At 41.0% G+C, this 16,605-nt stretch overlaps 1 protein-coding gene across 1 annotated transcript; it reads left to right on the plus strand.

Annotated features, from left to right (window-relative positions):
- Positions 1-3,642: 3,642 nt before the first annotated feature.
- gapdh (glyceraldehyde-3-phosphate dehydrogenase) lies at positions 3,643-10,603 on the plus strand. Its single transcript, XM_080425412.1, has 12 exons — positions 3,643-3,743; positions 4,243-4,288; positions 5,723-5,822; positions 6,524-6,630; positions 6,847-6,937; positions 7,100-7,215; positions 7,929-8,010; positions 8,427-8,578; positions 8,902-8,980; positions 9,203-9,286; positions 9,559-9,656; positions 10,198-10,603. The coding sequence occupies exons 2-12, from the start codon at positions 4,266-4,268 to the stop codon at positions 10,265-10,267; spliced, it is 1,002 nt and encodes a 333-aa protein (XP_080281538.1). The 5' UTR covers positions 3,643-3,743; positions 4,243-4,265; the 3' UTR covers positions 10,268-10,603.
- The last annotated feature ends 6,002 nt before the right edge of the window (positions 10,604-16,605 follow it).

Genomic DNA, 16,605 nt, shown 5'->3' on the forward strand with positions numbered 1-16,605 from the left:
GCCATCCCCTTTCTCTGCACTCTCTTTTCTGCCTCACTAGACGGTACTGTTCATTACAACAGAAATGGCTTAATTCTTAAATAATAGGAACTCAGTTTGTTACAGCTGAGACTTTTCACCCATGTTTCTATTGTTATTAAATCTACTGACTGCTGGAGGAGGTCTGATTTTTGACAAATAATAATAATAATCAAATCAAGCCCCCCTACCTCTCCTTTCAAGACGGGTTTCTCTGAAGGCTGATTATGGACAAATGGGATACCTGGGAGTAAATGTTTTACATTTTTCATCCCCTCACCCAATATTTACAAACAATACCAAAGCAAAGCCTATGTAAGTATGAATTCAAACATGTTATAGTAAGGTGTCATGTTCTGTTGGTTGTACAGGGAAGAACCACTCAGTCAGTTTGAGCAACACATGGGACTGCATCAACATCAATGACAAGAATGAGCATTACTGCATTAGAGCATTACCGGTGAACAGGAAATAAAGAGAGGATAATGTAAATTAAGAGCTATACAAGGTGAGATGGATCAGTGTCCTCTCATGCTATTAGCAGAAATCTTGGGTTGCAGAGAGGATGTTGTTTTATTCTTGTTACATTTTTCACCAAGTACTCTCATTCACATTTACCCCAAACCCAAGTCTGTGTGAGGCCTGACATCTAATGGTGAAAAGCAGGGTACTGCACTGTCCATCTGCTACAGGCTGGTTTTGGTGGCAGGTCACTATCACTAATGGGGCGACATCACCTGGCACCAAACCTAGCCGATAGCATATGGCCATTGCAGTACCCTGCTTTTCACCATTAAATGTCGAGTTTCACACAGGTTTGAGGTTTAGTTACTTTTTAAGTAGGCATTGATGTAGTTCAACCAACCAAATAAAAAACATGCACATCCCAAAGTCCAGTACAATGGGTGCTGGATCAAAGTCTGAGGAAGAGCCTGCAGTTGCTCGAATCATCACTGCATTTAATAAAATCCTCTCAATGGGAGCTACTTGGTGTGTGGATTATTCTGCTCTGAACTATGCACACTAGATGTCAGTCTAAGCCCATGTATCATTGCTGTTGAGTCCTCATTTAACCACCACAAGTACTTTCCAGACTTTGTACTGGACAAATCTAGTTATTAACCCAACAAATCAACAATGCTGAATCATATGCTATTGTTCATGAACTTGGGTGCACTTTCAGAGATAAGACTCGCCTTCAGATTGAGCACATTTTGCTGCAATAGTTACAAGATTTTCACAAACATATTGTACTGTTGGATACGTACATTCACACCAGTGTTTCACAATTGCCCTTACACTGAACTACAGGAAACAAAAATACAATCTTTTCTAATCAATGACAAATATTTGATTCAATGCCCTATCTCTTTTTCCATATGGAGTAAGTAGAAGGAGTTTCAGCATGTTCACATGACCTAGGAATGGGTACAGAATGGAAGGGTACAGAATGAATTTCAGCCAGAGTTAAAGCCAGGTCATGTACAGTACTGAAGTACTGCTGGCCAAAGTGTTCATCACCAGACAGTCAGCCTGCCTGAGTCTAATCTTAGCCTGACCTTTTCGTCCCCTCGGTGACCTTAAGCTGCAGGGCACAAGGCCAAGACTGGTATGTTTAGCTATGTTCAGGGTATCCACAGAGCAGACCCCCTCTGATAAATATTTGTGCAGAGAGCATGCTTAGCAAGCATGCAGAATGCATCTGTTGCATGTTATGCTTTGTTGAAACAGTACCCATCGCTGTATGTCATCGGCATTAAGACGTGGTGGACAGTAGCCAAGTACTAGATACTTTTACTTTTACTCCACTACATCTCAGTGGCTAAAATAGTACTTTTACTCCACTACAATTATTTATAAACTTGAGTTACTAGTTACTTTGCAGATTTGGATTATTATTACAAAACATACATTAACCACTTCAGCCCTACAGTATATACTTAGGCTATTTGAAAATAGCAGATCTACAAGCTCACAACCCGTCGCATCGCAACGCATTGTTTCACAAGTTCATATTGAACTTGTGAAATTGGACATTCTGCGTAATGAGTACTTTTACTTTTGGTACATAAAGTATATTTTAATGCCAATACTTTTCTACCTTTACTCAAGTCAATTTTGAATACCAGACTTTTACTTGTAGCTGAATATTTCTCATTGTGGTATTGGTGCTTTTACTTACGGTAAGAATTTTTTTTTTTACTTCTTCCATCACTTCGGATGGCAACAGTTGTTTGACTGTAGCTCAGTGCATAATGGGATGTGAATTTGTCTTGAGCTGTTGGTGACAAGATGCCATGCTGTGGAATAATGTTTTAATAATTGAGAGGTGGGACCTGCAGCGGCTGTCCCAGGGATGTAACTAGGGAGATACTTCCAATATGGTTCATTATGAATAGCTCTCTGGTTTAAACTGATACCCTCATTAACCAAACCCAGCATGCTGTGTCATACTCTGAAGCAAAATGCAGAGGTCCAGTCTTCATCACATTCTATGAAGAGTCAAATAATTAATATTTTTTGGGGTGCCCAAAATGTTTTGACTTGACTTTGCCTTTACCAGTTATTTCCTTAATGAGCACATTTCTGGTATGCATTAGATTTAAAGAAGTCATTTTGCATTATGGCATAACCCACCAAACACTATGACTATCGGTCGACTAGCCTTAGTCTTTTTACACTTGACAATATAATTTTAATTGTATTAAGTCATATCATAAGTCAACAAATAAGACAACAATGTCAACATTGTACAATATTCTGAGAAAGAGAGATGGAGTGGAGGCCTGGAGGGAAGGGGGGGGGGGGGGTAGAGACAACATGGATCAAAGCAGTTAAGAAGAGAGAGCGAGGGCAGCTAAGTTAGTAAGGGTCATGGTCTTTGGACAAAATGTCAGCGTCCTCAGGACCGCGATTTGATCCGTCTCTCTGTGACTGTCTATATAGTGAGAAGGTCATTTAGGGACCCCATGTGTTACCCCGGATCCCCCCATGACTTACATGTCTGTGTCCTCATCTCGACCTTACACTTAAGGTCAGAAAAATGCTGAGAAGCATCAACACATTCAAGTAAATGTGGGTGAAATTGCTGTGCATGTGAGAGCCGGCCACAGTGCAGAGGCCGGGTGCAGTACGGCACAGTGAATGTTTAGAGTGTGCACACAGAGCTCTGTGAGAAACAGTGTTATGATGACTGTCAGTGTCTCGTTGCAATAGAAGTCACAGTGAAGTCAGTGTGAATGAATACTCCCGGATTAATCCCATTCATTGTTGACTGAAGGAAATGCTTGCAAACTTTGGACTCATAAAAAGACATAACTGTATGAATCAGAGGACAGGACCAAAGAGATGTAATGGCTAATGGGCCTAATTTGTTCTCGAATGAACTTCTAGTGTGTGTGTGTGTGTGTGTGTGTGTGTGTGTGTGTGTGTGTGTGTGTGTGTGTGTGTGTGTGTGTGTGTGTGTGTGTGTGTGTGTGTGTGTGTGTGTGTGTGTGTGTGTGTGTGTGTGTGTGTGTGTGCGTGCGTGCGTGCGTGCGTGCGTGCGTGCGCGTGCGTGTGTGTGTGTGTGTGTTACTGTTGGCTCTGACGACCTTGACATTCAAAGGGGGCGGGGTCATGGGGGGCGTGGCATCACCTTGGTCAGTCTTAAAAACACTCTGAATCTCGTTGATCGTTCCACTCACACCCGGAGTCGCAAGACAGACTGAAGTATCTCACAAACGGTAATTCATTCATTAGTTGCTTATAGATGGCTTACACCCTGGTGGATATGGCTGTTAGGTGGAACGGAACATTAGAAGAATCTGGGAAGCATTTGAATGCGATTTTACAGTCTAATTTTAAAGTCTAATTTAAACTCAATTCGAAGTAGCAGAAGTAGCTAGCTTGTGATTTACTGTCAGGTGACTTATTGCAAAGACAAAATATGCCCTTGTACAACTTTTACTAATATATTAGGTTTAATTGCAATTTTCTACTAGTAATTTCATTTGAAATTCATTTGATTTGATTATTGCAACTGCTGATCGATGGATTTTTAATTGCCTAGACTCTCCTTTTTGTAGCTAAGCTACTCTGTTCTTAACCATCAGCTAAAAAAGACAGTCATTAAAACAATTTGTACTCATAAATGGTGCTTAATATTTTCTTAATGATGATTGATTTCCCTCTCTCCTTCACACTCCTCCCTTCTCCTCTTATGCCCTTCATTTTCTTTTTCAGAGGACTAGACCAACCCAGGCAACATGGTTAAAGTCGGTATCAATGGGTAAGAGCATTTCTAACTTCAAATGAATGTCCACACCACATCTCCTCTGGGCTGCATTGTGGCGTTTGGATCAATATTGCACCTGTTGAAGTCTATCAAAGAAGGATTTGTACACTGGCCTTGCTGCCAGGGCTACTTAAACCTCCTGCTAGTTGTATCATGGGTTAACGTTTGCTGGCTTTAAGGCATGATTTATTAATACACCCTGTTGGTATGTAGCAATGGCTCCCTAGTCTAGATAATGGCTTAGCTCAGACATTTTCTGACCACGAGTCTCCACTCCTCTAGTGCTTACAAGTGCTTTATCTTTCGCTAAGTAACCTTTTGATGAAGGGTTTGAGGCCCTCTGCTCACTGTGTCAGACTGCAGTTCTCCTGCCTTCTGATTTCTGTACATTGTGTCAGCTCTGAATGCAGTAATACTTCAATCTGTCCTTAAGTTGTTTTGCATGAGGGTACATGTATACACAAACCCAGGGACAGTCACCTAGCCGACTGTTAAACTTGTTTTTCTAGCTGATCTTACTTTGAACTTTGGGCCCCCAGCTGATAGTCCCGTGGACAGTTATTTTGACATGTTACTTAATGGGGGTATTGTTTTACTATTCTTACAAGTGGCAGCAGGTCTGTGTATGTTAGCGCTGAACAGAACTTTACAATACACATGATATCCCCCCTGATTGTCTGAACAACTTTATTGCACACATGACCCTGAGTGTCTGACTATTATTGAGGTAATAGGATCCTTGTACTCTCTTATCTCTCTCTGCCCACCTCCCCCAATTCCTTGTCCCCTTCCCCTGTCCTCCTATGAGGACACTGTATCTCTTAACAGGGGCTTTGGCTCACAGTTAAATAGTAACTCTCGCCAAACTGATCAAACAGTTGGCTGTCGTCACAGGCAGGATTAGCACATTAGATGTTCATGCAGACTTTAGCCCCACAGAGATGTGCTTGTTCCCTCTGAAACATTGACATACACAACACCCCTCCCTCCCGTGCCACTCCCCCTGGACCCTGCCCCTTCTTTGCATGTGCTTTCAGGTCACCTTGGGAGTTTTGTGTTTCTTGTATAAAGAAAGACATTAGATTAGACTTTACAGAAGAGTAAAGGGCGGTCCACTTTCAGTTAACAAAGTTTGATCTTTCAATTCTATGTCTGTAATGCAACTTATTTTAATAGTAAAATCTGATGTGTGTGTGCTACTCTGGCTTTCTTGGCATCTGGGGAAAATGTATTTGACAGCAGAAATTAGTGCATTTATTAGCTTGAAATGCTAAGAGTAGCGTGAGAAACAAAACATGGCTGAATGCACTTGACAGAAGTTTAACTTCTGTCAGGTGCTTCAGTGTGTTTCATTGTGCTCTGCATTACCATCTAGTGGGCAGAATAAGGAACAACATATTCATTATGTTGCCTTTTCCCCACACACAGATTCGGCCGTATCGGTCGTCTGGTGACCCGCGCTGGTTTCCAGACCAAGAAGTTGGAGATTGTGGCCATTAATGACCCCTTCATCGACCTGGAATACATGGTGAGTCAACCAGCGTTACTGTGATAATGATAGTTGAAATTTAGGTTTACAATTGAGAAGGACAAATAGTTCTACCTGAGAAGTCTTTCACAAGACTTCCACGGCCCTCTTCCACAATGACTTGAGATGTGTACGTTATTGCAAAATAAGTTCTGTTCATGTCTTTTGTATGGTTGTGTAAGACTTGCGATAAGATGGAGGAACATTGTTAGACCATGTGGCGTGTCTGCGATACCTGACTTTATTATCTTTTACACAATGACTGTGAATGTGTCTCTGGTAACTAACACAGAAGCCAGCATGCCACTAAAATAAAGAGATGAGAGCTATGTCAGCATGACTGTTAATCGACATCAGCCTCAAACAAAATCTAGATCTATATTTAACTGGTGACAGTAGTTTTTAAATTTCTTCAGCCTCTATTGGAAATTTGAGAATGTTCTTCACATTCATTTTACAACAGAATTTCATATACTGTATATGCAAAGAAAATATTCGCACATCCACTTCATTCAGATGCAGGTGCATTGGACAGTGGCAAATGAAGCAATCATGAACAAACCTTCATGAACAAAAATCCAGCACTCTGCTCTTGCTCGGCAGCATCAGTTTTATTCAAATTGACATGACGTTTCGGTCCCTCTGGACCTTCATCAAGAGTCTTCAAAAATGATAACCACATTCGTCTTTCTCTCCCTCAGGTCTACATGTTCAAATATGACTCTACCCACGGCCGTTACCCTGGTGAGGTCTCCATGGACGGTGACAAACTGGTCATCGATGGACACAAAATCACAGTCTTCCACGAGTATGTTCACCCGCCTTGCTTTTATTGAACATGTTTTTAATGTAGATTACTTGGTAGTTGCACTACTTTTCATCACTACTCAAACAGTGGCATGCTGCTACTTCACCAAGGTTGCTATTAATTCAGATTTTATTTTCATTGTGCACATACTATATGTGTAGGTATGTTTATTCAGTAAAGTTGCGATCTGGCTCTAAATCCTGCTTTGTTCTTCAGGAGGGACCCTGCCAACATCAAATGGGGTGATGCTGGTGCCGTGTATGTGGTTGAGTCCACTGGTGTGTTCACCACCATCGAGAAGGCCTCTGTAAGTGCTTACTACTATTGTGCGTGTTTGTTTTCTTTAGCCATGTCATGCGTTGCACTTGACCTGTGTATAAGACCAGACTTGGGGAGAACAAAATTAACCATTTATTTGAGTATTGCTAATCTCCTGCTTATGGTTCTCCATCTTTTCCTCATCCTCCAGACTCACTTGAAGGGTGGTGCCAAGCGTGTCATCATCTCTGCTCCCAGTGCTGATGCCCCCATGTTCGTTATGGGTGTCAACCACGAGAAGTATGACAACTCCCTCCTGGTGGTCAGGTGAGGGCAATGAAAGAACACGCAGAGGAAAACCACATTTCACACATTCTTATTTTAAATGTTTAAATAAAATGCGACTTGATATCAGTGTTCTGTAATTTGTACATTTCTGTGACAAAATGCTATGCCATACATCAGCCTTTGATTGAAATTTGTGTTCATTCTTGTATATATGTACAGTATACCCAACAGTTTTTGGAAAAGCGAGTAATATAATTGTGCAAATACAACTCTTATATAAAACAGCTTTTTTTTAGATTGTTTATTAAGGATCCCCAGACTACTCTGTTGTGGAGACTATTCTTCCTGGTGTCCAGGCAAAAAAAAACACACGATACAAATCATAAAATAGTCATGGTTAATTAAATAAATTCACATTAGAGAACAAAATTCACATTATCGACAAGATGTAAAGCTAAACTGGATAGGTGTGTGTGGATATAGAAGAATTTTGTCTGATGCATCAAGGTGCCCATGCTAACCTAATGTTACATGTTCCCATTTACCTCACTGTTGTTGCCCAGATGGCTGCTTGTCAGCCCATGTATTGTTAAATAGGCCTGTGGCTCTGTTTTGCTACTAACAGGGGATTAATGGTCAGAGACGCCTACCAACCAAATGGTCACAGCTGTGATTCCTCTTGGCAGCCAACATATCCGTAAACTGCACTGCATCAGCTACAATGTAACATTTGTATGTTTCTTCGTCCATAGCAACGCTTCCTGCACAACCAACTGCCTGGCACCCCTCGCCAAGGTCATCAATGACAACTTCACCATCATTGAGGGTCTGATGGTAAGGCTTGAAATATGCACACATCGCACACATGCCACCTAAGAGGCAGTAAGCAGAGCCAAAACCAAATGGACACACACGGCATTACAAAGCAGACGTATCCCAATGTGAACCATGAATCTCTACTTATTACATTGTGGTTCACAGCAAAAGAGCATTGAGTGTCTGTTCAGCCTCTTGGTGCATAGTCCGTTTACGGTTATGTGGCCCTGTAGGTAGCAAAGATATTCCACTGTACTCGGCCAGGTCATGTCACAACTCTAATCTAATGAAGGGCTACTCTGGTGGCTGAAGCCTAATTTATATTTTTGCACAGAATAACCGAATTTCAATTGTATGACCGACATGTCACACTTGGAAGTATAAATTAGGCTTCAGCCAGTCACTCATACAGACTCCTTTCTTCCTCATTTCAGAGCACAGTCCATGCCATTACTGCCACCCAGAAGACCGTTGATGGTCCCTCTGGTAAGCTGTGGAGGGATGGCCGTGGTGCATCCCAGAACATCATCCCCGCCTCCACCGGCGCCGCCAAGGCTGTGGGCAAGGTCATCCCTGAGCTTAATGGGTCGGTACCAAATGAAATTGCCAGTAATGTCTAGAAATGCCTAGCATTACACTACACATTGCCTCGCATTACACTGCACATTGCTAACTGTAGATTATAATATTCATATCTTGTGAAATGACTTGTAGTATGAAATTAAAGCATACTGTGGGATTACTTTCAATTATGAAATAAATAATGGAAATATGTTTTTGGTGGAACCCTTTGGTGTAATTTCAGATTACACATTTCTGCAAAGACATTTAACACACAAACGTGTATACCGTGCATACTGTATGGTAGGCCAATAGCTAACAAGAGTGTCTCATCTCCACATTTTCCAGCAAGATTACCGGCATGGCCTTCCGTGTCCCCACCCCCAACGTCTCTGTGGTTGACCTGACTGTCCGTCTTGAGAAGCCTGTAAGTTGCAGTCCCATGACACAGGCTACACACTAACATTCTAAGAGTTATAGATGCTGGCAAAATTCATTAGCATTTTGAAATGTCAACTTTCCCTTGTTTTTCAAGGATATATTGATGGTACATTTGTTTTTTCTAGCCAGAGGGCTGTACAATGAATTCCTACCATATTTTGCACGTCTAATGACTAAATGACTGAATCAATATGACTTTTTTCGGTAGGCCAAATATGAGGATATCAAGAAGGTGATGAAGGCCGCTGCTGAGGGACCCATGAAGGGATATTTGGCATACACCGACCACCAGGTACATTCTTGACCCACACCTTGCAACAAGTTGTGTTGGTGCTTCTGTCTGCTTTACTAAAGGATTACACTCAACGACCGGTTTTATTATGTGATGACTTATTTTGGCGCTGTGGCCCTCATCCATGACTATGGCTGATATTTTATCCTTAACAGACTTGAGTCTAAGCATTGTAAAATGTTAACATACTGACTGATGCTGCTAAAATAACCAAATCCTGTGTTGAAGAGTACGGACTTAAATGTTTGCGTAACTCTTCCTTCTCATTCCAGGTGGTGTCCACAGACTTCAACGGTGACAGTCACTCCTCTATCTTTGATGCCGGCGCTGGCATTGCCCTCAACGAGCACTTTGTCAAGTTGGTCGCATGGTATGACCCTCGCAAACAAAATCATGATTTTTACACTTCTCAATTTCTTGGATGCATTTCCTGAAATTCTATCATTTCCCAAACTCGAGTGCAATAATATAATAATTTCTCAACAAGCAAAATGACAACCACATGTCAAAAGACACCAAGTCAGTCTGTCTGCTACATGTCACAAACTATGTTTACACTAATGTTTAATAACCCTAAAGTGTTCTGTCTCTATATTCAAATTGCCAAAAATGACGATCTTATATATATATATATATATATATATTATCTTGCTCGCTTGGCGGCACAGAACATAATCAACCTTTTCCTACCCACACTGTATGTTATACTATTTTTGTGCCGGGAGAGGGTACTGTAAGACTTGACATGGCTGATACATTTTCAAGCTGCCGAAATGGTAGCCTACCGTCCTTTAGTGAAGACTGATGTATGGAGACGAGCTTTAGAAACGGAATTAGGCTGATGGCAGACTTGACAGAGAAACACTTCACTTCTTGCAATGTCTTAATTGTCTTTTCTTTGCTCCTCTCAGGTATGACAATGAGTGGGGCTACAGCAACCGCGTCTGTGACCTGATTGCCCACATGTCTACCAAGGAGTAAAATAACCGGCCAATGAACAACCACTGTACTTCATGACGTCACCTACATTCTCCTGATCCTGGAGTTATATACACATACAATGAAGAAGTTGTATTCTCTATAACTCTGCCCGATTCCACTGCCCGATAGTTAACCCCCCATTACATGCCTGAGGAAGGTCCCACAGATCACAAACGAAACCTGGCTTTAAATTGATGACCAATATATTTTTTTGTATTATAAGAGTCCCTGTTCTGTTCTTGTGTGAGATGAAAGGAAGGTGTGAAGGTCTGTTCTGTCTGTAGTGCTGAAAGTGCTGCATTCAGGAATGGAATAAAGTCCTGTTTGTGAGATATACATGTCCTCAGCGTCTCTTTTTTTTGGGAGGTGGGGATTTATAGTGGTGGTTCTCAAACTTTTGCGATGTCAAGGAAAATGTATGCGCACCCTCATCTGAAAATAGTGTGTCAGGGAGCCCCAGGAAAATAAAGAAGCTACATTTGTAATTTACTCAAACACAACCACTTTAAGTAGTCCTGTTATAAATGTATCTGCTGTCCACATTTTCTGGTGCCCTAAAACTTTGAACACCATTTAATGGATGAGATGAGATTAAAACTGAGCGACGCAACGAAATCTGATGTTGCCTAGAGACAGTAGGTAGATGGGTGGTCTTAAGAGAAGACCAGGTATAGTTTCTCAACATTAAATGCCAGCTGTGATATCGTTATAGATCATTAGACATATGAAAAGATGCAAAAATAAAGGTTATACCAACAAAACAACTGAACATTCATTTAACAACCATGTCCTGATCCAGTAGATCAGGTCAGTGAATCACGTTTTGTCAAATAAGCAAAAGTGGAACGATAACTAACACTCTAGACTAGGGGGCTGCCAAATCTTTGCTAGAATAGTTTGTGTTTAAATGTCTGACTGCACTACAAACGACGCATACAAGAAGTATACATAGTGCTGTCAAACAAAGCTGGCATCAAAGCTACAAATCACTTCAAGGCTGCTTATCAGAATTGGAATCAAATTTATTGTCATTGTCACATTACAGGTGAACAGTGGGTGAAAATCGTTTTTGTGCAAGATCCATTGTTATTCCCATAAGAGGGCAGAAGGGGGGACAAACAAATTATCTACATATCTAAAGATGGTGAGCTAGGTTTTAAGCCTCTTAAGAGGTTGCATGGTAGGCTTTCTGAAAAGAAGGGGGGGGGGGGAAAGCACCTAACATGCAACACACTTTCACTCAATATTCAGTAGTTGGGGTTCCTCCTTCGTCTCTCTGCTGGTGAAGACCCCTGCAGCATTGGTCCTACCAGTGGTGGAAAAAGTACTCCAATTTTTTACTTGAGTAAAAGTATCAATACTGCAATGTAGAAATACCCTGTACCAAGTAAAAGTCCGGAAATCAACATTTACTTGTGTAAAAGTACAAAAGTATTGGCACCAAAATATACTTTAAGTACCAAAAGTAAAAGTACTATAATGTTGAAAATAGCAGATCTACAAGCTCACAATGCGTAGCCATGCGTTGTGAGCTTGTAGATTGACTATTTTCAATTAGCCTATGTATAAAATAGGGCTAAAGTGGTTAATGTATGTTTTATAATATAATAATTTGTATCTGCAAAGTACACCAGTAACTTAAGTTTTCAAATAATTGTAGTGGAGTAAAAGTACAATATTTGCCTCTGAGATGTAGTGGAGTAGAAGTAAAAGTACTGAAAATTGGAAATACTCCAGTAAAGTAAAAAATACCTCAAAATTGTACTGAAGTACACTACTTGAGTAAATGTACTGTTACTTTCCACCACTGCCTACTGGGCTTTCTTTGCCGCAGTGCCACGGTGTGTTGTTTCTGATTCGTAAGGTCATAATTCACTGTTTGGCTGAAATGTTATTTTCTATTGTCTCCCCCTTCTTGTGTGATTTTATTGATTGGACATTTGGACAATAAATACATTTAAATGTAATAGCAATCTTTTTCAAAGGGATTTGGTGCCCTCATCCGGAGCCTGGATGTATTACTATTCTCTAATATATTTTGCTGCGATATCATACAAATCAAAATCATGCAGATTTGGACAATAGTTTAGTCAGTGAAAAAAGTAGCCCAAATGCACTGTCATCAATCGGAGATAATTGTGTGTGTGAAGGCTGATTTAGGCTTACACGCTTTATATATTAAGGGCGCGCTCCCACCGCACTTTTATTTTACCTCTGGGGCCGAATCTGCCAATGCTTTGTCAATGCAAATGCGTGGATTCCTGGTCTTGCGCATTTTTTCCAAGAATCCACGCATTTGCATTGACAAAGCATTGGCAGATTCCGCCCCAGAGGTAAAATAAAAGTGCGGTGGGAGGGCGCCCTAAACAAGACGTTGGGAATTCGCTCACTCTCCTCGCGTCCTCCGTCCACTCGCGCCTAGTGAGTTCTCTCTAACACTCTGCCAGGCGCGCGGCTCTGCTGCTCATAGACCGAAAATTCCACTGCCGTACGAGGTCTCTGTCTTTAGTAAAAATAAACAAAACTACTTCGCTTTAGTTTTGTGTTGTTGAAAAACAGTCTATTCTCCAGGGTGGGAAGCCTCTCAGGACCCCACCTTCTCTGTATAATACACTTTTGGGGCAGAAAATAAAATGTATTTATTCCACTGCGCCCTCTACAGATCTGTTCAATCGTAATTTATATTGTCCAGATCTGTAGAGGGCGCAGTGGAGTAAATAAAAATAATTTCCACCTGGCGGACATATTTTATTTTCTGCCCAAAAGTGTATTATACAGAGAAGATGGGGTCCTGAGAGGCTTTCCACCCTGGAGAATAGACTTTCAACAACACAAAACAGCCTTTGTTTCGGTGAGTAGCAAAATAGTTTAGTTTATTTTTTACTAAAGACGGAGACCTAGCACGGCAATGGAATGTTCAGTCTATGAGCAAAGCAGCGTATTTAGCAGAGCTAAGCAGCCAATGAACACCAACATGATTATATACCACATTACCCATGATGCTCTCTGCTGCGCTGGCCAAAAATGTTTGCATTTCTGACGCGAAACACATTTAACTAATTAAATCTTAATATGCCCTGTGTTATATTTTTCTACACGTGTATATTGAAAAGGAACCGTTCAGCCGTTCTGTATTGTATATGACACTCTTTTGACAACCATGACTGAGATGTATGGTCACTATGGCCTTAGAGAGGAACTTTCAGATGATCGTTAAAAAGGGCTTCTGCTTTGTTTGGCACAGAGAGGGTGGTGAATAACTATCCTTTTTGCGGAATCGACATCAAGAGATTTCGGAAGCAAAATTTTTAAACATCGGGAATGCTAGTGATCGTTTATCCTGGCGTCCCAACTTAACAATGTACAAAAACATTTAATTATAAATCACCTCAGTTATCCCATGGTTCTAAAAGTGTGCGTTAAAACAATACGTTATGAAAAGATAATCATGGCCAGTAATTTTATGGCCAGTTATTTTAATCTTTGTGAGAATTATGATATGGAAGTTCCATATCATCAGTCTTTAAAATATATTTTTGCGAACCACTAATCTAAGCCCATTATTATTTGGCACAGGGAAGAGTATAAGCATATAAGAACAATTAGAAGAAATGTTGTCATTCACATTCTCCAGATTTAGCATTGGAATCATACTGTCGTTGAACTATATGATTGTCTCATACCACATCTGGCTTTAATTCAACAATAATGGGGGGTTTCTATTTATTAGAAACCTGCTTGAAAAATAGCCTAAGAATAAATTCCTTCCGAAATGGTAATAAGTTCAATAACGGTCTCAATTATCAAACTATATATCGTTTTAACGGTGTTGCATAACTCTGACCTATACAATGCGCGTTGGACACTAAAACTACGCACTAAAGTAAAACAATAACTGTAGAAATAAATACATCTTATATCATATTATTTTATAATAAGATAGACCGAAGTGCATGCTGGTAGATAAACCGAAGTGCATGCTGGTTATGTCAAATAGTACTGCTTCTCCTCCAATCAAAGTACACCGGTGGACGAGGAGGAGGGGACAATGTCGTCATTATGTCGGCACAGTGACTATATCTTATTTGACCAGCAGATGGCAATCCAGAGTAGAGTAGGAAACAATTAAGACAACCACAAAATCAAAGGTGAAATAAATAGCATTCATAGACCACTGAAAAAATAAAGACTATTTATTTTTCATGCATTTTTTAATAGGCCTAAATATAGCCTACCAATTTGTTACAAACATATTATTTTCTCTGGAGAGAACATCTTATTTACTCTCCTCCTCCTTCTTCTTCTTCTACTCCTCTTCTTCTTCTGCTTTTTCTTTATTAAGATTTGCTCAAACAGGAAAAATACAAAAAATATGTTTTTACTTTTTGTTATGATTTGGCTGATTTCATAAAGAATTTAGCAAAACTGTAGTCACAAAATTCCATGACAGAGACAGAAGGGGAGCTTGTGGCATCTGGGCAATAAATAAAACAAAAAAACAGAGAACAAAAAACAGGTCAGAAACTTGAAGCAATAAGACAGGAATACTATATGCTATTCCAACTGTGTTATTTAGACATATCTTCATAACTGGCAACAGGGTTCTTCTGCAATGACTCCAATCAGCACAGTTAGGGCGCGCTCCCACCAAGAGTTGGCTGGCCGCTGTTAAACGCAGGTTGTGCGCGGCCACAGTTTTTTGCAGCCAGCGGATTCTAAAAAACGGGAGTGTCGCGCCTGTCACTCACTTTCAGGAGCCTCCCCGTAGTAGCCCGCACCGCCTGCGCCAGCTTTGGGAATGTGCTGCGTTTGTGTAGGGCTGGTTAAGTCCCGGGAAAGACGCACTGTGATTGGCCAGTAGTCACTTTGAGTGGCAGTTGGGGCACACCGCCTGCTGCCTTGAGCACCATGTTGCTTCCTGAGTCTTGAGACAGTCCGCCTTCGACTCACCCGATTGGACAGAGGGAGAAAATCAGCGCCTGCCTCCAGCAGTTTTATGCTTCGTCGCGGAGAGCAGATAAACGCAAGGTCTGCGCGACAAGCGGAAAAATCTGCTCTTGCGTGAATCCACGCATTTACATTGACAATGCATTGGCAGATTCTGCAAACAGCGGCCAGCCAACTCTTGGTGGGAGCGCGCCCTTAACAGAGTCTGCTATTCCTTCTGATCTGCTTGAAATTGTGTAGGTCGACCAAATTAATCTCAAGGCACATTTATTGATTGCTTAGGTAATACGACCAGGTCAAATAAATCAACTGATTCTGCAAGGAAAGAAAAGGAAGTAGGGAATCTTTGTTAAAGGGCATGAGTAGAGCATGTGTTATGACCCTCGCGAGAACTGCAGGCTCAGCATGAATATTTGATGTAACACATAAGTGGTTACATCATACATGTTGCTTTTGTTTTTCAAGGCCAATGGACTCAGATTGCTATTGCTCATGTGTCTCTGGACATAGGGCTAGTGTGGGCCTCCCTGCCTGCCTTCGACTTTGGGAGCTATGGACCATATCCATATGGAACTAGCTGCACTATCAAATGGATTGCCCTGCTCACATAATGATAATGATAATGAATTTATTTTTATAGCACATTTCCAGACAAGTCACAAAGTGCTTTACAGAGCAGAATAAAAAGAACAATCATGATAAAACTTTGGATAAAAAGCTATTACAGACGATCAGAGAATAAAGCAAGTGGCACAAAATACATACAGATATACTCAAATAAAACAAAAGTGGCAGTAAAATTTAAGAAAAGGCCTTAGCATAGAGATGAGTTTTCAGAAGAGTTTTAAAAGATGATACTGATTTTGCACGTCTTAGGGCGTCAGGTAGGGCGTTCCAAAGTTTAGGGGCTCGGACTGCAAAAGCTCTTCCACCCTTTGTGGGGTGTGGGGGTCTCCAGGAGGGCCTTATCGGAGGATCTGAGGCTGCGTACAGGCCTATAAGGTTCCAGCATGGCAGAAATATAAAGGGGGGCCTGTCCATTCACAGCTTTGAAGGTCATAAGTAAAATCTTAAAATCAATTCTAAAATTAACAGGTAACCAGCGAAGAGCAGCTAAAATGGGGGATGATATGGTCTCGTTTCTTGGTGTTGGTTAAAAGTCTAGCAGCTGAGTTTTGCACTAATTGGAGACGGGATATTGCTGCAGAGGCCTGAATAGATGGAATTACAATAGTCTAAACGAGAGGAAATAAAAGCATGAATGACCTTTTCTAGGTCTGCAGGTGACAGGAAGCTTTTTACTCTAGCTATGTTCCTTAGCTGGAAGTAGCAAGTTTGAACAGTTTGTGTGTGTCACTTGGGGAATAAAAGTGAGGCCAGAGTCAAAGAGC

Source organism: Gymnoscopelus braueri, assembly GCF_963280865.1.
Source record: "Gymnoscopelus braueri genome assembly, chromosome: 4".
Taxonomy (NCBI): Eukaryota; Metazoa; Chordata; class Actinopteri; order Myctophiformes; family Myctophidae; genus Gymnoscopelus; species Gymnoscopelus braueri.